Below are 20,476 nucleotides of genomic sequence, written 5' to 3'. Positions count from 1 at the left end.
AACAATCTGTATGTTATACAAAAAAATATTTCAAATAAAACATATATAGCTGAGATAATTTAAATAAAAATAATGATTAGTACTTTTTGTGTAGAATAAACGTTCTCTCAGAAACAACGCTAAAAGCGACCGCCAATTTTAAATGTCAAAATGTTTCTCGGGAAATAAATTTTAACTTTCATTGGCAGGTCGTAATGGAGCATCCATTGTTAGAGTGTAATCTTTAAAACCTATAACATAAATTTTCGATTTTGAGTATTCCGAGAATAAAATATATGCAGAAACTAATGGATATATGTGTAGAACAAATAGAAGAACTAAAAATAGAAATAAACGGGGAAAAAGAAAAGATAGTGATAATCAGCGGCCACTGGGATAAGTAAGATAATTAACCCTGCTGTCCTGTTCTGGTCTGTTTGGCCCAAGAAAAAAAAAATTTCTTATTTTGCAAATTATTAAGCGTCGCGTCGAAACGTTTCGTTGTTTCGTGAATTTATTACCTAATATGAGGTCTTTCAATTGCATACAAGATAAAAAATCAACTTCCTAATATTTTTGATGAAAATTAAATTGTTACCTATTATAGTACGTTCGGGTCAATATGACCCACGTATTTAAACCGTTAAAAATTACCTGTGTGCGTATGTTTAGTTGGTAGTATTTTATATATTTTCTAACAGTTTGTCAGTCAGGTACGTCTATAAATAGAAACAAGTTTCTGCAAGCTAGAACTTGTGTAAAAAATGTGTAGTGTAGCTGGACGATGTCATTTAGGACATGTCACGTAGAAGGAAGTGGGGGTGATAGACAAGTGGTAGGCTGGTAGGACACTGATATGCCAAGCGCATTCATTTACATTTCAAATTTTAGTAGGTACTTTTTCCATGCCCAATGTTATAAATAATGCTCTAGGAGTTACAAGGTATGCATGTGAACGAATTTTCGGTATCAAAAATTCATTAGGCGCACTGCAAACCAAATTATAAATATGACCAACATGAAAGGACAGCGTGTTTTTGGAACCAACTGGAAAGACTTGGATAAAATGGGTTTTCAAACATACATTGGTCTTTTATTGTTAGCTGGAGTTTTTAAGTTCCATGGCGAATCAACTAAAAGTTTGTAAAATGAAGAAACTGGTCGTAGTGTATTTCGAACAACAATATTCTTAGAAGTATTTACAAAAATTTCGCAAGTAATACGTTTTGATATCTAGACTACTAGTAATAAACTTGCTGCAATACGTGAAATTTAGGAAAAATGCTTAGAAAATCTACCAAAATTTTTTAACCTTGATAAAAATATTACCGTCGACAAGCAATTAGTTGCCTTTAGAGGCCGTTGTCCCTTTAAACAGTAGATTCTAAGCAAACCAGCGAAATATGGCATTAAAATTTGGGCTTTATATGACAGTAAAAGTTCTTGTACTCTGAAATTGCAGATCTATACAGGAAAGTGTGCGACTTGTGTAGTGATTTAAAAGGCCACAATATTACTTGATAACTTTTTTACACCATTCAATTTAGGACAACTTCTTCTAAAAAGAAAAAATAGAATGCTGCGGACTATAAATAATAAAAAATAAGCAAAAGCTTCCAGCACAAATTGCGAATAAAGAAGTTATAGTTCGTCTTTTTCCTTCACGCAAGATACCACTGTTGTTAACTGTATTCCTAAAAAGAATAAAAATGTCATTCTTATGAGTACTTTGTATTATAATAAGGCTATTAGTGACAGAAATGAGAAAAAGCTCCAATTTATTTTAGATTATAATTCCAGTAAGGGAGCAGTGGTTACGCTGGATCAGCTTGTTGGTACATATAGGATACAATACATGTAGGAGAAAGACAAGCTGGCCTATGATTGTTATAATATGCTGGACATTTCTGCCTACAACGCATTCGTTTTATGGACATCAGTAAATCCCCAATGGAACACCAACAAACTTACAAAACTGCGAATTTTTCTTGGGGAATTGGGTAAAACCGTTGATTGAATAAAAACACTGGTAAAACCACTTATCCGTTTCAGAAAAAATTCACCAAGAACTAAAGACTCACAGAACTGGTAAAAAGAACAGAAACAAAAGCGGGTAGAGAAGATGGAAATTCTAGTGAACTGTCTATGGACAATCCAACTCCGCTGGCTAAACGGGCACGCTATAAATTTTGCTTTAAAACGATAACAATACTAATATTTTATGTTGTATATGTCACAAACATTATTTTTATTACTGTCCCAGTAATAAACTAAATTAAATTTTGTATGTTTTGTTCTTAGGCTTTTCTGGAAAAAAAATGCCTTTTATTTTTGTTAATAGGGTTTAATTTATATTAGCAACATAATTTTTGTTTAATTAACTTTAATTTTTTGTTAATAAAGTTTTGTTTAGCATCATTAGCTTATTTTATTTCGATTAGGGACCGTAAACTATACTTGGGTCATATCACCTGACTCTAGGAAAGTTAGCCCTAGACTCCAGCACAGATCAGAGGTAATATAAGTCGATAAAACCACACCAGCTCCAGGGGGTCATGTAAGATGCCCCCATTTTCAGTTTTTATTAATCAACAAAGTTAACAGTCTATTGCATTTACCTTTATAAATACCATGAGGATTGTTTTTTAATACTGATATCCTTTCAATTATTTTATGTGGCCATACAATGTTTTTAACAACTTTTTTATTAAACTGATGATGGAATGATTCAATTCCGAAAAGATCTTCTTTAAAATAAAAATTTTAAGCTTTTAATAAGCATTTTTTATACCTTAATACACACGAACACCACGTGCTTTGTATTCAACAGGTATACTAGCCACTCCTGGATATCTCCACTTTATGGTTTGTTCCAGTTTCACTTTTATTTTTGTAATGTTTTACTAATTTCATATCCTTTTTATTTTTCTGTTAAGCCCTTTACATGTGATTTCGCTGTAATCTAGGAATCACTTTTTGTAAATTTTTCTGGATTGCTTGTGGTGTTTTGTTGTTTCCGTTCTTCTTTCTTGTGGAATGTTTTGCTTATAAATGACAGTGGGTAGTTATTTTTCGTTACAACCTTTGTTAGCAGGTTTTTTCTTCCTGAAATGCATTTTCATTAGAGCAAGTGTTTTGGGCTCTATCATATAATGATTTGATAATTTATTTTTGTTGTTTACGTTGTGGTTTGAGTAATAGTTTAAATATATATTCTATATTGTCTTTTGTGATTAACACATACAGAAAAGGAAGTGTTTTCTTTTTGCATGGTGAATTTGATTAATTCTTCTTTGTTGTTAGTCTCCAACGGAATTTATTTAATGCTTCCGATCCATATTGTTCCTTTTTTGTGTAATAATGCTTTCGATCCATATTGCTAGTTGTTCCTTTTTGTGTAATATTTTGTTCGAAATCCTCTTCGAACGTATATGCTAATAATGGAAATAACGATAAGCAAATAGATAATCCGAATTTTGCTTATAGAAATCATTATCTAATGAAAAAGAAGTATTATACTTCTACTAATATAATAAAATATTCCATAACATTCGTCAGAAAATCTTTTCCCTAAACTTTTTTCAATTTCCTCTTTCGTATTTATTAATCCTTTTTAACCTAAACTGCAGCAACTATGCAATGGGCGCAAGCGTCCAATCGCGAATTGTCGTGAGTCGTATTCACATTTTATTGCTTAAGGTCACGCCCGAGAAAGTTACTAATTCTTATGACCGGTCAGGTCGGAATTGTTTAAGATGTTTATACCCCAATTAAAAAAAATATTAAGCACTTTTGTAGTAATAATGTATCTTGTTTTTTTTAGTTACTTATATGGATAAATTCAGTTTTTTGATTTGGTTGATTGATTCGGTAAAAAAATCTATATAAAGCTTTTTTGTAAACGTATCAGGAATCGAAATAGCAAGTGTCATTACTCTCTGTAATAAACTGTATGAATAACTGAGACAAACTTAATAATTTTGTAAATCATCTTTTGTAAAAATCCAATTTACTTTATAAAAACAATTCATTTGCTGATTTCAGCATTATTATTTTTCTTTCTTTTGAATATGTTCAAGGATTTAAATCTTTATATTTTCCTGTTGTTTATTTTAATCAAAAATTTTCTATTAAAATCCTTTTTTATCTTTTCAGGTATACCATGGGCCACAAAAGATTTCATATACGCCTTTGTACGACTAACAAATTGCTGGCACATTCTGAAAGGCTATTGGGAAAACAGAGACGGATCTAGTCTTGGTAAAATTGAGAAAGAATTAACTCCCGAGTTTCGTGCTTGTTATGTTAGATGGGAAAAGGAAACGATGGAACTGGCGTCTCAGCTAACTAGAGTATTTTATAATTTGGATACCAATTTAGTCACACCCCAAGTAAGTATTAAATTGAACTTTGCAATAAATAAAATAACAAAAAAATTCAATATTGTATAGGTAAAGCAAAAAATTTTGTCTAATTTAAAAAGATTACCAAATGTTATTTTATTTCGAGATGTATCAATTGTTCGTATTGGAACTTTGGTCCAATTCTCATTGAAATTATTTCCTTATTATATACCTAAGCTACTCGGAAAGTAGCTTTTCGCCAAGTTTGTACTTTCAAATAGTTTTCAATAAGTTTTTGGAGGCCAAGCGTCTTTTTACAAATTTTTAAAATCGCTCTTCTTATTTTCAGTAATATCTTTATATACTGTTAATTTCTTAAATTTAAATTTTTTGCCTGATATATAAAATAAATGTATATGCCCTCGGCGACTTACAAATCCTCGGGTCAGAGGCCCTCGGGTCAGAGGCCCTCGGGTTTGTAAACATCTATTTAATACCCTTGGTACATATATAACTAATATATAAAGAGATTTTAATCAAATTTTCCTGGAGTGCAAAAGTAACAAGAGACCAATTTTACCGTCTACAACAACAACAAGTATGCTTTCCAATTAGTATAGAGTATTTACTAAGTTTTCATGATATGAGAATAATTAAATTACTGATGGACTATTTGAAATAAATAAATATTGCTATTTAGATGAAACAGTGATGAATAGAAAAAAAAATCATGTTGAAAAAATAAAAAATAAATATCTGTGACTAACGGACATGCTTCCAAGCCATACTCTACATACAGTTATTGTAGATTTCTCTTTCTGCCTATTTTTCGTCGGCCTTAAGGATTGCAATCCAGCGTAGTCTTGGCAATGTCATCTGGTGGTCTACGGGGGGTGGCCCAACAATCTCCATTTTCTTCGTCTTAAATAACCACACCTTAATTTATACCACACTGTATTAATTATTATTTATATTTTTAATTTTTGCAGAATTTTTTCTGAATTTCATTAGAATTTTTCCAGAATTATTTTAAAATTTTGTTCAGTTTTTTTTAAATTTTTTTCAAGATATTTTCAGAATTTTTGAAAAAACTTTTTTCAGAATTATCCATACAAGAATTTTTTAAAAAATGCGAATATTAGATGTATAACACACCGTTCGGATTTAGACATGGATTGGACCAATATACCAATAAACATACATCTATACGTCAAGGGTCCAAAAATAGAGCATAATAAGAAATATTGATAAAATATTAATAGTAAGCGTAATAAAAAAAACAATATTAAGAATCATACAAACGAGATAAACATTCATGAGCATGATGACATTTTTAACAAGACCAGATTTTGGCTTTAAGCTCAGCACTCTAATGAGTAGATGTTACGTTTTCACTATTTCATTCTACAGATAGGAAAGTTACAACAATCGATCCATAAACAGAAACAATTATAAAGCCCTTTAAAATGAATTTGTGCAGGAGGACACTTAAAATTTAATGATAGAAAAATCAACATTTATAGGGTTTTCTAGCGCATGAGTAAACAAAAGGAACTATTAAACAGCATTAAAGAAAGATATATGAAGTACTTGTGTTCTGTATTAAGAGCTGAAAGATAGGTGCGACTTCGACCCATATTAAAGGTTAAAATACAAGGTAATAGGTTAGTAAAAAAATACCAGAATTTACAACTAACAGACCTATGAATTGGTTTAAGCGCTTATTTCCATAAATCGTTTATACTTCACTTTGCAAATATATAGTGAGTACTAAGTAATCGGTTTTTAAATATATATCTTCTTTTAATACCTTGAAATAAAGAATACGAAATTACTGATATTTAAGGTAAAATATACCTAAGAATAAAGATCGATAGAAAATGTCGGAAGATCTAATGATTAAAATGTTTGATCACCTGTAAAGAGTTGAAAGTTACCTATAAAAACACAAGGTCCTCTTTTTCGAGCTGAAAAATTGTAAGTTCCCTTCAAAAATTTAATCCTTTATCATCGAGCTAGTTTCTTTGGAACTATAATGTTCGTTACTTAAATTATTTATTTTAAGGGTCATCCGATCATATTATGTGGCTAGGTCCAACTACTTTATAGACGTTTTTCACGGATGATAAGCTTATAGGATCGAAAACGTTTTGAAAATTTATAATTCCATTTTCGATAGTTTTTAACATTTTTAATAAACAAATTATATACAATTTTACAAAAAGAATTTTTTTTAAACTATGGTATACAGCCAACCACTGAGAATTTTTCATTTAAATTTTAATTATAATACTATTCGTATAAGGGGAAAACATAAACCTAAATATAAAGATTCCAACATAATAAATACATATTTCCAAATAAGCAAGACATTTAGAAATATTCTGTAGGTATCCAGATTCTATAAATTTCCATTACGTGCATTATAAACCTGTATATCGCGTCATAACATATCATGATCGTAAACTTATAATTATTTAGAAAAGTATATAAAAGTATATAACTAGATATAGCAGACTACCCTGCTATACTCCCAAAGCCGCGACAGCGGTATAAAACGGGAGACTATTATTATTATTATTATTATATAAAAGTTATAGTATTATTTGCAATTTCAGGTAAATCTCGTGAAAAATTCCACGACCGAGAACATCGATAAGAAAAATCCAACCGTACACAATGTCACAACTTCAACTCTAACCAACATATCAATCAACAACTCGAGATCTAATACAGTTCGAGGCATTATTCGTCTTCCGACGATATCGACTACCGAAACTGTCGATCAAGCTAATCAGACCTATTCGGCTGATTTTTGTACGGCAAAGGAAGGGTTTGATCTGAAGGAAGAAAGAAGGGTATTGTATTTAAAATATTCTAAACATATTCATAGAATATTATGTCATTTAAAGGATATTCATAATTACAACCCATTTATATGATCATAAACGACAAATTGTTATATTTTTCACTCTATTTATTGGTCACATTACCATATTTCTTTAACAGTAGTTTATATATTTAGTGCAAAGGGACCATTAGTTATTCACGTAAAAAGACTTAGTGCGTCTTCTTTTAGTGCGTCATCACTTTTGACGTCATAAAGATTTTAAGCGTGCTGGGAATCATTGCATAAAATTTTAGTGAAATCTGATCGTTATCAAAATCGTAATCAATCAATCTTCTATTGTTACTAAAAATATAAACTTCTATAAATTAAACGAAGTACTTTTCTTCAAAATCAAATTAATATTTTAATATAAACTATTACTCATTGCTACAGATTAGCTAGCATCTGTTTGAATACCTTCATTTGATAATCGTTTTAAGTTTGGTAACGTATATATATATATATATATATATATATATATATATATATATATATATATATATATATATATATATATATATGGCACCATGCATTAATTGAAATATTAAACCTAAAACACCTTAGTATAGAAATAAAATAAAAGTATAGACTAAATAACCTGAAGATCTTTACATGGGTACACGGATGGATCCAACACTAATAGTCAGCGAGGAAGCCCAAATAATAATAAAATCTGAAGTCCAATGTGCTATAAACAACTCGAAATCTGGCAGAGCCCTTAGCCCAAAATTCACATCGACCTTAATAAATTTATACATGAGGATAATTTAAGCGCAACTGATTTTTAACAACTTATACAAATATGGTGAGTTATCCTACAGAATGGCTATTACCGATCTATGTTCTAGTACCAAAATCCAAGAATCCATAATACTGAAATTTCTATAGATTAATCAGGTTAATGTCACAATTATAAAAAATATTTTTAAAGGTAATACATACAAGAATATTTAGAAAATGTAAAGCGTATATGAGTAATAGACAGTTTGATTTTCGTACTGGCTTCGGAAGAAAAGAAGCTCTATAGAGTTGTTCTTGCTTAAAAATGTCGAGAACAAGAAAAAGAGCTTTATGTCGTTTTTGTAGGCTATAAGTGAGCTTTCGACAGAGGTAACCATAAACTTCTCGTGGAAGGTCTAAAGCAAAAAGGATTCGACCAAAATAATATTAACATAGTGAGAAATTGAAACTAATAGACTGTGGTATCAGTAGACCGAAATAGCACGGATGCACAACAAATAAGCAAACCAGTGAGATAAGGCTAGATACTTTTACTATTACTATTTAATATATTCTCCGAAAAGTTATTTATATAAACATTTGAAATCTATATTGAGCAAATCAACATAATGGGTAAAACTATAAATAACATTCGTTATGCTGACGATACAGTCATTATAGCTGAAAATGAGAAAAACCTGCAGACCCTGGTTAACACAGTTAACGATACTGGGGAGTAGATTGGTTTTACAATAAATTTATTAGTTATTTATTAGTAAGCGGTGTAAAGGCGTAAGAAGGATCCAGAAAAAATAAAGTAGCCGGTTTCTATGAATTCAGTGCATTAGGCTTTTGAAAATGTTTCAGCCTTTTTATAGTATGTACATGTTTTGACACCGAGTAACATTCGCATGGAAGTTTAAACTGCTAATTTAAGTAACTTTTCCAAGAATATTTTATGTATGAAACATATGTATATGTTTCTAGTGTTAAATGGATCAAAGTTAGATTATTGATTGCTGTCTAAAAATTATCTATGAATTATACAATTTGAACAATGGAATTTATATTATATACTTGATCAACTTGAATTAATTATTAACTGAATCTGCAAATACTATATATCCAGTGACAACAGGACAGTTTAACTTTTATATATCTCATTGACTTTTCATATTATAGGTTTACATGAAACCGGGTAGTTATAACGTACCCAAACGAGACGGTACTGATGGTGGTACGATATCTACACCAAGAGCTATTGAGTTCTTAGAAACTGCTCAAAACATTAACAAGAGTCAAGCCAATAATGACAGATATTGGACCAACATAAATGTTGTTGGAGCAAAAAAATCAGAAGAAGCGAAAATTCAAGAGGATGTAACATCAGATTCAGAACTTGAGGTAGGATAAAAATATGTTTTTTTAACTTCCGATATACTTTTATAACGAATAAGTAAGGATGAAATAAAAGCACACACAATTGTGTAAAAAATATCTAGAAAATATGATTAATCTCCGCAAAACAAAGGCGAATAATATGTATATACATATAATAAAGTATATACATATATATATATCTATATATATATATATATATATATATATATATATATATATATATATATATATATATATATTTATATATATATATATATATATTATATATATATATATATATATATATATATAATATATATATAGAAGGCAACCGTATATACGAATTTCTGACTATTGGTCGTCTTCAGTACGGTGCAGCCAAGTTAGAAAAGGAGCATATTACCTTGGAAAAGTATCACTACGACTTCTTTAAAACTGGACTTCTCCTTTCGATCGAATAAACAGAACTGTCAAAATCTACTCATTCATCCTAGACATCGGCTCTTTCTCCCCTTCCATCAATAATTTTTATCCAATCAAAAAAAAAACTTTCAACCATACCATATAATCTACCAAATTTCTCTCTTGTACTTCTAAGGAAATTCTCAAACTTTCGTATTTGTTTGTTCTTTCTGGAGTTCCAAGAATAAATAAAATTTCTTATACCTTTATAACTACAACTTAATTCTACACTTTCCAAAAATTGTGTTATCTATTTTTAAAAACTAATAGAAGAGAATATTTTAAAAGCTGTCTACTTTATACAATAATCGCTCTTTGAAATATATACGGGTTACTGGATTTTCAACCCTATATATAGCTATCCGAATAATCTTTTATTGTTGTGACTCCTTACCAAACATTTCTATTTCGGCGAACACACTTTCTTAAAACTAGCTATAATTATTTTTACAAATTTTGTCATATATAGAGGGCATTGAAAATTTACATGATCGTGGTCTATGAAGATGAAATTTTTATTTTATTTTGATTTTAAATAGAAATATAGTAATATATATATATATATATATATATATATATATATATATATATATATATATATATATATATATATATATATATTGTTATGCTATTTAAATTGTATTATATTGCTTATTTAGGAAAAATCCTGTCTATATTTATTAAATGATCTAATCTCCAATTAATCACAATAAATCAGCATTAATTAATTACAATCTCAGGCTATTTAAATTGTACCTTTGCTCGTGGATTCAAAATATTTTCCAATTGGCTTCCTAATCGGGATAGGTAATATGACCTGAATAAAATACATAGAATTTCAACTGAACTATATGTGAGATGTCCTTTATTTTAATGAAATTTTATATAACAATCAATCCTGTAATATTTGCAATATACTAACTTTAAATATATGAGAAGTTGTTTTCTATCATGGACCCAAATGTTATTTTACATTGATTTTTAATATGTGTTATAACTAAGCTCTTTTTATAATTCTTTTTTTTTAAGTGATCGCAAAATTAACTGTCTCTATTATTTATTCAATTTATTTAATTAGTAAATGAAAATCACACTCCGACTCTAATGAAAATTGACTGACCTTTCCTTCTCTGCCGTTGCAATTCTATGGCCACGCCACAACAAAAAAAATCCTTTCTCTGCTTCTGCTCCTATTGTGGCCCAGATGACGTACACCTTTCTCCTATCTGTCCTTGTATCTGCAACCCAACAACTCGTGTTAGTCTATCCAGCCTACTTTTGAGCCAATCTCCGCGCCTGTTTATAACTCCAAATGTTTCCGGCTTCGTCTGCTATTAATATTTTTATACCCTTTGGTTTTCTATCTCTCTGTACCCCGTTCCTCACACTGGTCAGCTTTTACACAGCAAATAAACACACCCGGTAAATTACGTCTTCGGGACTTCAAAAAAAACACAAATCACAAAGCTCCTTCCTTCTTGGACGACGAAAACTGACTAACTAACTTTTTTTTCTCTCTCCTATCTCATAGCCAAAACCAACCTCCTTGCATTCAAAAATTGACCAATAAAAATCATCCACCTCTTGTGACGTATATCGTTACCAACCAACTCTCTCTATAAAACGTCATTCGGGTAATTCCAGAAAACAACCTTCTTTAATTATTCTAACTAAATCTATCTGCTTTACAAATATTTCTTACTAATAGCTACAAACGATACCTGTTTCTCAATTCAATGTCTTTTGTTAATAAACTTTTACCGATATAATCTTTCGGGGAGAAAACCACCGCAAATCCCGGTCTATTGTTCAACACTTTCTATATACACTTTTATTCCGGGTAAATGCATTCCACAATAACCGACTTATTTAAATTTCTTATCGATAATATTTGAAAGTCTTGTCTCTGAGGCCTAATGAACAATTCTTCGAACAACTTAAAATACATATTTTGTCTTATACAGGATGTTTGAAAATTTATATGCCCGTGTCTTTATGAAATATCAATAATTTTAATTTTTATTTAAGTAATAAAATTTGTATATCGGTTTTTTATTGCTTATGGACATTCAAAAGTACAACAAATCCCCGCTTTTGTAATCGATAAAATTTATCAATTTATGCAACTAAATTTTCTCGAGGCAAAATAAACGCACTTCCTGTATGCTATTTGTACTTATGCTACGTATTATCCTATCCTACTATCTACTTTATACAAATTTAAATCTTCATTCGTGATATTTATATACATCATGGATATTATAAATACCTCTGATCTTTTCAGAATCCATATGTTTCAACTCATAGCTGTTTACTCCATCTTCGTTGTTTACTATGTATGGCCCTTCGAAAACAGGCATCAATTTTGCGCAAATACCGGTCTGAAGATTTGACACTCTTAATGCTCTTACCATTACTTTGTCACCCTTTTGGAAAGTTACTGGTCTTCGTTTCCTATTATGACCCTGTCTCTGGATGTATTTCTCATTGCTTCTTCTTAATCTCCTCTGAACGGTTTCTATAACCTGTCGATACTCTCTTTGTTCTGGATCTTCCCACGGTCTTATCGGCATGACGCCTTTCATGATGTATTCTGGTGTTTCTTTCGTTACTGTACTTGGCATGGAATTTAGGTACATCTCTATTTCTCCCAATTTTCTGTCCCATCGCCGATGTTGACCATCCGTTGCAATGCGAAGAAATTTCGTTACCTCTTGTATAAATCGCTCAGAAGGATTACTTTGGGGATGCCTGATGCTTACAAAGTTCGTCTCGATTCCCTGTTCTCTAAGCTGTCCCTTGAAACGATCATTTCGGAAGTACGTTGCATTGTCTAGTAAAATTTTTCTTGGGGTTCCTACCGTAGCGATGAAATTGTCTATTTTTCTCAATATTTCTTCCCCTTTTGTGGTGCGGCAACTATATAATTTTACGTATTTTGAGAACACATCCACCATCACCAGAATATGTTTGTTCCTTTGCGTGGTCACAATTAGATCGCTTAACATGTCGATGGCTATAATGTCCAGGTTGTTCCGGGATACAATGCTCTTTGCAATATTTTCGTTTTTAAAATTCCTGCTCTTGTATTTCTGGCATACTTCGCATTTCTGTGTGATCTCTTTTGCAATGCGGTAATCTTGTCGACTGATGTAGTTTTCCCTAAATACAAGCCATACCTTTCTACTGCCAATATGTCCATTTTCCTCGTGTAGTTTCTTGATGATTTTTTCTGCCAATGTCGGTGTCACTAAATATAATTCCTTTCCGTCTATTCTCTTAAAAAATATCTCGTTTTCTAGCTCTGCTCTTCTCTTTTCTCTTTCTTCTAGGCCTTCCTGGTCGGTCCTTATCTCATTTAACGAAAATATCCCTTCGTCTTGTGTCAGTATATTCAATCCCACATGTAATGTAATTGTCTCCTTTTTTCCTGTATCTTCGTCCCGTGTTAAAGCGTCAGCTATTATGTTGTCTTTTCCTTTGATGTATCGAAATTGGAAATCATACTCTTGTAAGAGCAGAATGCCTCTGTGTATTCTGTTATTTACCAATCGATTCTTCATGATGTGTATCAATGCTGCATGATCCGTTTCGATGGTGAATTTAGCTCCCAATAAGTAAAACCTTAATTTGTTTACGCAAAATAGTACACTGGCGAATTCCAACTCGGTGACACTGTATTTTCTCTCATGTGTTTTAGTCACTCGAGATATAAAACATATCGGAACCTCTTGGCCGTTTTGTATTTGCGACAACACTCCTGCAAATTTCTGTATCGACGCATCCGTACGGAATATAAACGGCAAATTGTAAATAGGGTGATATATTTTTGTTCCTTTAGCAAATTCTTGTTTCAATATTTTGAAAGCTTCCTCCTGTTCTTCTTTCAAATTCCATTTTGTCCCTTTCTTTAACAATTTTATTAAAGGAATTTCTTTTTGGCTTAAATCGAAAATTAATTTCTTGAAATAATTTATCGTACCGAGAAACCCTCGCAATGTTTTTAGATTTGTTGGTCTTGGGTATTCGTCGATGAGCTTTACTCTGTCCTCGGCTAGACTTACAGTTTCGGTGTCAAGTTTGAAACCCAAATAAATCACTTCCTTTTGAAAAAATTGACATTTTTCAATGTTTAGTTTTAATCCCGCTGTGTCCAATTCTTTCAAAATTATTTTGATATGTTCCACATGACTCTGCATATCTTGTGAAAAAATTAATAAATCGTCGATGTAATGGACGATGAACTCTTCATGGTGATTCAAAATGGTATGCAAAGCTCGTACAAGTGCTGCACAGGCGCTTTGTAATCCAAACGGAACTACCTTAAATCGGTATACTATACCATCAATTGAAAAGGCAGTGTAGTTTCTACACTTTTCAGCCAAAGGTATTAACCAAAAACTATGCTTTAGATCAATTTTTGAGAAAATATGTGATCCCGTGATTCTTCCAAAAATGGCCTCGATATTTAACGGTGATTCATATTGTGATACTGTGTGTTGGTTGATATTTCGGGCATCTAAACAGAGTCTTAACTCTCCACTGCTCTTCTTCACTATCACAAATGGGTTAATATAGGGTGAGTCACATCTCTCAATGATTTGATCTTCCAACATTTTTTTGATTTCTTGCTTTACTTCTTGCCGATACTTATAAGGAATTGGATAAGTCTTCGATCGAAAATTTCCCAAGTTTTTCACCTCAAATAAGTGCTCGTATTTTGTGGCCACTCGGTTTTCCTCATTTATCAGCGTTTCATAGTCTCTTAAAATTATACGCAAATCATTTTCTTTGCCTTCTCCACATATCAATTTTTTGTCTCTCCCATCAAATTTTTCGCACATATTCACCGTGTACTCCGTGTCTTCTTCAAACACCACTGTCTCCATTGTGTCCTCTTCATTTTCCTTTGTTTTTTTTTTTGTTGGGCTCGTCTCTTCTTTTGAGGAATCCCAAGTTTTGCTTTCATTTCTTGTCAAAATTTTTCCATCTTCTTCTCCTGAGCTCGTCTCATCTTTTGAGGAATCCCAGGTTTTTTTTTCTTTGATCTTTTTCAGACCTTTTCCCCTCTTTCTTCCTTTTCCTTTCTTCGTCGCCAGGTTCATTTCCACCGTTTGTTCTTTCTCTGATTCGTCCGTAATTTGTTTCTCTTGTTCCTTATCCTGTTCTTCTTCTTTTTCCTTTGTTATTTTCATCGTATTGGTTTTGAAGTCGATCACTACATGTTTTTCCGTTAATTCGTCAACGCCTACAATCATGTCATGTGACATATTCGGCATTATTACACATTGAAGTGCATACATATTTTTTTTCAATCGTACCATTACTCGTATACCTTCATTTATTGTTGCCAATGTCCGTTTATTTGCGCCCACTAAATTCACCCTAGGTATTTTATAAATTAGACTTGTTAAATTTACTTCTTCGATTAATTTTCTGTTGACCAGTGTTATTTCAGAGCCTGTGTCTATTATAATTTTAATTGGTTTCTCATTTATAAATCCATCCACAAATTTTAAATTAACTCCATTTCTCTTTTCATTGTTTCCTGCCAGTTTAATAAATTCCTTGGGGTGACAAAAAATTCCTGTTTGTTTCTTCGTTTTTAGTGAGCGCCTTCTTGAAAACACGCCTGTTGTTCTTCTGTGTTTTCTCTCCCGTCATCTTCTCTCTCATATTCATTTTCTTCTCTTTGCATATTATTTATTTCTCTTCTGTTCTCTTTTGGTCTATCATTCCCGTATCGGTCACCGCGAGATTCCTGTTCATTCCGTGGGTGATTGTATCTGTTTCCTTGGTATGGGCGGTTATTTCTACTCTGATTTTCCCGATCCCTGTTTTCATTCCATCTCTGGGTTCTGGGTTCATAATTCTCTCTTCCGTTCGGTCTATTTTCATATCCCCGTCTAGGTATGAATTCTCGTCTTGTATAATCTCTTCTAAAATTTTGACCTCTATCTCTATATTCTTGGTTTTCTCTTTGTCTATAATTTTCTTGCGGTCTTCTTTCTCTTCTTTCATGCCTACGTGATTCTCTCATTTGCAAAAATTGACATAAGCTGTCAATGTCCTTGTAATTTTGGAGATTTATGTGGTCTTCCAAGGTATCTTCAAAATGTCGCGATATCAACTCTACCAATTTTTCTGATGAATAATTATATTGCAAATGTTTTGCATTATTATAGAGTTGTAATGCGTACATCTTTTCTGATACGCCCATCCTCTCATGGTATTTTCCATTTTGTAACTCTTTATTTACTTGTAGTTGCTGGATTTTTCCCCAGAAATAATTTAAGAATCTTCTCTCAAAATCTTGCCAATTGTCCAATTCTTCTTCCTTGCTGACAAACCAAAGATTTGCCTCTTCTTTGAGATGGTTTCTGATGGTTTCCTTTGCTGTTGCAAACGGTCCTATGTATTTGACTTTTTCCTTTAGGTTATTTATAAAAGGCACTGGGTGTATTTTCCTTATATCCCCGCCAAATCGTACTTTTACGTCTTCTGTGCTATGTACGATGACTTCCTTTCTTTCTACTCCTCTTATCTCCATCTCTGCAATTTGTTTAAATCTCCTTTCCGTTTCTTTCCGGTCTTCTTGTAGCGCATTTTCAAATTTTATTTCTATCTGTTCTAATTCCCTTTCTTGCATACTCTGAATATCCTTCATTTTAGTTTCGATTTCTTCTCTCTGCAATTCTAGTTTCCTCTCTGTTTCTTCCCTACTTCTTTCTAAACAGACTTTTATTTCGTTTTCATATTTGTCCATACGCGTTTCCATTTTTTGTTCCATTTTTCTTTGGTTTTCTTCCAAATTGTCCAATTTTTGTTCCGTTTTTTGTTGTGATTCATCCATCTTCTGTGATAGGAGTTGCATCATCTGTATTAATTTTTCTATTCCCGATTCTTGTTTTTCTGTCTCCATTACTGTTGTGTCTAATACGTCTTCCTGGTCTGAATATTCTTCCTGTTCTGATTTATCTTCTTGTTTATTGTTCTCTTTGCTCTTGTTTCTTGTGTTTGGCATTTATTATGTTTTTATCCCCGCCAAATATAAAATTCTACTGGTCTGTTGCAACAAACGGGACTTTTCCTGTTCAAATGTAATAACTCTTGAGTACGAGTATCAAATTTCAATATCCCACAAATAAATCAAATGGTAAAATATCAAATGTCAAAATCAATCAAATAATTCAAGTATGGTAAAATTATCAAATGTAAATATCACACAAATAAATCAATTATGGTAACCTATAAATTGTCAATATCACGAATAAATCAATTATGGTAAATTGTATCTTAAAAAAATATATAAATCTTTATGTCCTCAATTTTTACATAATATTTCACTTTATCCCCGGCATATAAACTTTCAAATATCTGCTCGTCTACTCCTATCCTTTCAAATTTGCCAACTAGAAATATTTTTCAAAGCTTTACACGTTAGGGGCCATTTTGTTATGATATTTAAATTGTATTATATTGCTTATTTAGGAAAAATCCTGTCTATATTTATTAAATGATCTAATCTCCAATTAATCACAATAAATCAGCATTAATTAATTACAATCTCAGGCTATTTAAATTGTACCTTTGCTCGTGGATTCAAAATATTTTCCAATTGGCTTCCTAATCGGGATAGGTAATATGACCTGAATAAAATACATAGAATTTCAACTGAACTATATGTGAGATGTCCTTTATTTTAATGAAATTTTATATAACAATCAATCCTGTAATATTTGCAATATACTAACTTTAAATATATGAAAAGTTGTTTTCTATCATGGACCCAAATGTTATTTTACATTGATTTTTAATATGTGTTATAACTAAGCTCTTTTTATAATTCTTTTTTTTTTTTAGTGATCGCAAAATTAACTGTCTCTATTATTTATTCAATTTATTTAATTAGTAAATGAAAATCACACTCCGACTCTAATGAAAATTGACTGACCTTTCCTTCTCTGCCGTTGCAATTCTATGGCCACGCCACAACAAAAAAAATCCTTTCTCTGCTTCTGCTCCTATTGTGGTCCAGATGACGTACACCTTTCTCCTATCTGTCCTTGTATCTGCAACCCAACAACTCGTGTTAGTCGAAAACGACGAAAACTGACTAACTAACTTTTTTTTCTCTCTCCTATCTCATAGCCAAAACCAACCTCCTTGCATTCAAAAATTGACCAATAAAAATCATCCACCTCTTGTGACGTATATCGTTACCAACCAACTCTCTCTATAAAACGTCATTCGGGTAATTCCAGAAAACAACCTTCTTTAATTATTCTAACTAAATCTATCTGCTTTACAAATATTTCTTACTAATAGCTACAAACGATACCTGTTTCTCAATTCAATGTCTTTTGTTAATAAACTTTTACCGATATAATCTTTCGGGGAGAAAACCACCGCAAATCCCGGTCTATTGTTCAACACTTTCTATATACACTTTTATTCCGGGTAAATCCATTCCACAATAACCGACTTATTTAAATTTCTTATCGATAATATTTGAAAGTCTTGTCTCTGAGGCCTAATGAACAATTCTTCGAACAACTTAAAATACATATTTTGTCTTATACAGGATGTTTGAAAATTTATATGCCCGTGTCTTTATGAAATATCAATAATTTTAATTTTTATTTAAGTAATAAAATTTGTATATCGGTTTTTTATTGCTTATGGACATTCAAAAGTACAACAATATATATATATATATATATATATATATATATATATATATATATATATATATATATATATATAGCTATACGCTCCCGAAGAAGCTGAAGCTGTTTTCTCCATTTTTTAATACCTTTGATTTTATTTTCTTTTGCATTCCATTTTAGCACCTTCTATTAGATTTAGTCATCTATTTGTAATTTCTGGTATCTGATTTTCACTTTTGCTCCTTTTCTTCTTTCTTGTTTTGCTATGTCTCTGTTTTTTTTTGTACAATTGCTTTCGTGGACGTTAGCGCTGCATTTATATATATTTCTCTACCGTCTCTTGTGTATCTGAGTGTACCTATTTCTTGCAGTATTTTTTGTTTTTTTTTTTCAGCTTTTTGTTTCTACTATACATTTTTTGTATACTATCTTAAACGGACTTTTAACTTATATTTTTAATTTAAACTCTTTTTTTATTATTTTTTGTGTCTTCGCTTAGTCTCTTTTCATGTTCTAGGGCTACCTTAATTTCTGATATGATTAATTTATTGCGTATTTTTTCTTTATCGATCTTCTGTAATCTATTCTCCATGAGTGTTAATGTTTTTTTTTTGAGTTTTTCCAATCATGCTCCTGTTTGGGGACTTATTCTTTCGTTTTTGATTTCCTTTGGTAGTGTACCTTCTGGCTTAAATCTGTAGCTTCTATTATATTGTCATTCAGGGTGTTGACTTTTAGGTCTGTACTAGCGGACCAACTCGACATCGAGTTTTGATGTAAGTTTTGCTGATATTTAAGAGGGGCGGAGTCTAACGATCCATCGTTTCCGTCGCCTGGTGTAAATGTTCCAAAAATCCTAAAAATAAACTGTATCGACGCCATTTTTTTTTAAATTGAAAATCGATACAGTAGTTTTTTAGGATTTTCAGGAAGATTTACATTAGGAAACGGAAACAATATGATTGTTAGACTCCACCCGTCTTAAATAAAAAACTGAAGTAAAACCGGAAGTAACTTTTTTTTGCATATTTAAGATTGTAAAATGCCACGTTTAAGAAAAAGAAGTCGGTTTGAGAACTCTAACTAACTAACTAAATTTATATTTAAATATATTATTTAAATTTAAAAAATACAGAAAACAGTATGATGCTCCGCGCTAGTCTACACTACCGCCTACTGTTCCACTTTTTTGAGAATACGCCACAATTTTACTTTATAATAAGTTTATTTTTTATTTATTTATTTAAAATAAACCTAATTTAAAGTAAAATTGTGGCTTATTCCCAACAAAATTAATAATATATTTCTAACTAATAAATTAAAAACAAAGTACCTAATGCTTACCTCATTATTTAATTCTTCATGTATTAAACTCAAAACGTAGTCTAAATCTCTAAATATCAATCACAACACCTCACACACGCTGCACTTGTTGGAAACAGAATACTTTCTAACTAAACATAAAAATAAAAAAAAAACCAACTAATCAGATAGTGTAAAACAGACCCCATAAATTAAAATCGGAGACAGGAGGATCCCGAATTTTGAGTGGTCATTATCGGTATTTCTTAAGTGGAAACACTTGTTGGTGCATTCCAGCATTCGAGAATTGAAGTGTTGTTGCATTGTGTATAATATTGAATTCCTATACTTTACTATAGGAAAAATTCATTTTATGGCCGCCATTTTTAAACTAGTTCGAATTTTTTAAATTTTAAACCTTAGGGGGAATCTACTCAACAATCTGTTTAATTATTCGAAAAAATTATTCTCCTATCTATCACCGTCTAGGAGAAGTATTGCGCACAAGAAAAGGGCTTAGCCTTTTAGTATATAAGATTCATATTGCTTTCCAGAATGTTGCTTTTTAAATGCAATTATATTATTAGTCTCTATTCACGTGGGTGTAGACTTCTTTTCATGCGGCATTTCCATTTTCCAAGATCTACTTCTATTGACGTTTTTACTATTCATTGGTCGCCTGTTGAAAACTGGTTTAGGACTGTAACATCTTTAAAGCTTTGCCTCTTGTC

At 31.3% G+C, this 20,476-nt stretch overlaps 1 protein-coding gene across 2 annotated transcripts in view; it reads left to right on the top strand.

The window, feature by feature from the left end:
• Positions 1-20,476, top strand: part of mtsh (mitoshell) — an 80,644-nt gene that overhangs the window by 42,750 nt on the left and 17,418 nt on the right. For both annotated transcript variants that reach the window (XM_072543624.1, XM_072543630.1), the window contains exons 4-6: positions 4,135-4,370; positions 6,941-7,180; positions 9,115-9,336. In XM_072543624.1, the coding sequence (XP_072399725.1) occupies positions 4,135-4,370; positions 6,941-7,180; positions 9,115-9,336 (698 nt within the window). The remainder of the gene's footprint in view (positions 1-4,134; positions 4,371-6,940; positions 7,181-9,114; positions 9,337-20,476) is intronic.

This window comes from Diabrotica undecimpunctata, chromosome 1 (genome assembly GCF_040954645.1).
Source record: "Diabrotica undecimpunctata isolate CICGRU chromosome 1, icDiaUnde3, whole genome shotgun sequence".
Classification (NCBI taxonomy): domain Eukaryota; kingdom Metazoa; phylum Arthropoda; class Insecta; order Coleoptera; family Chrysomelidae; genus Diabrotica; species Diabrotica undecimpunctata.
The sequence above is the reverse complement of the archived record's forward strand: the minus strand, read 5'-3'. Positions and strand labels throughout refer to the sequence as shown.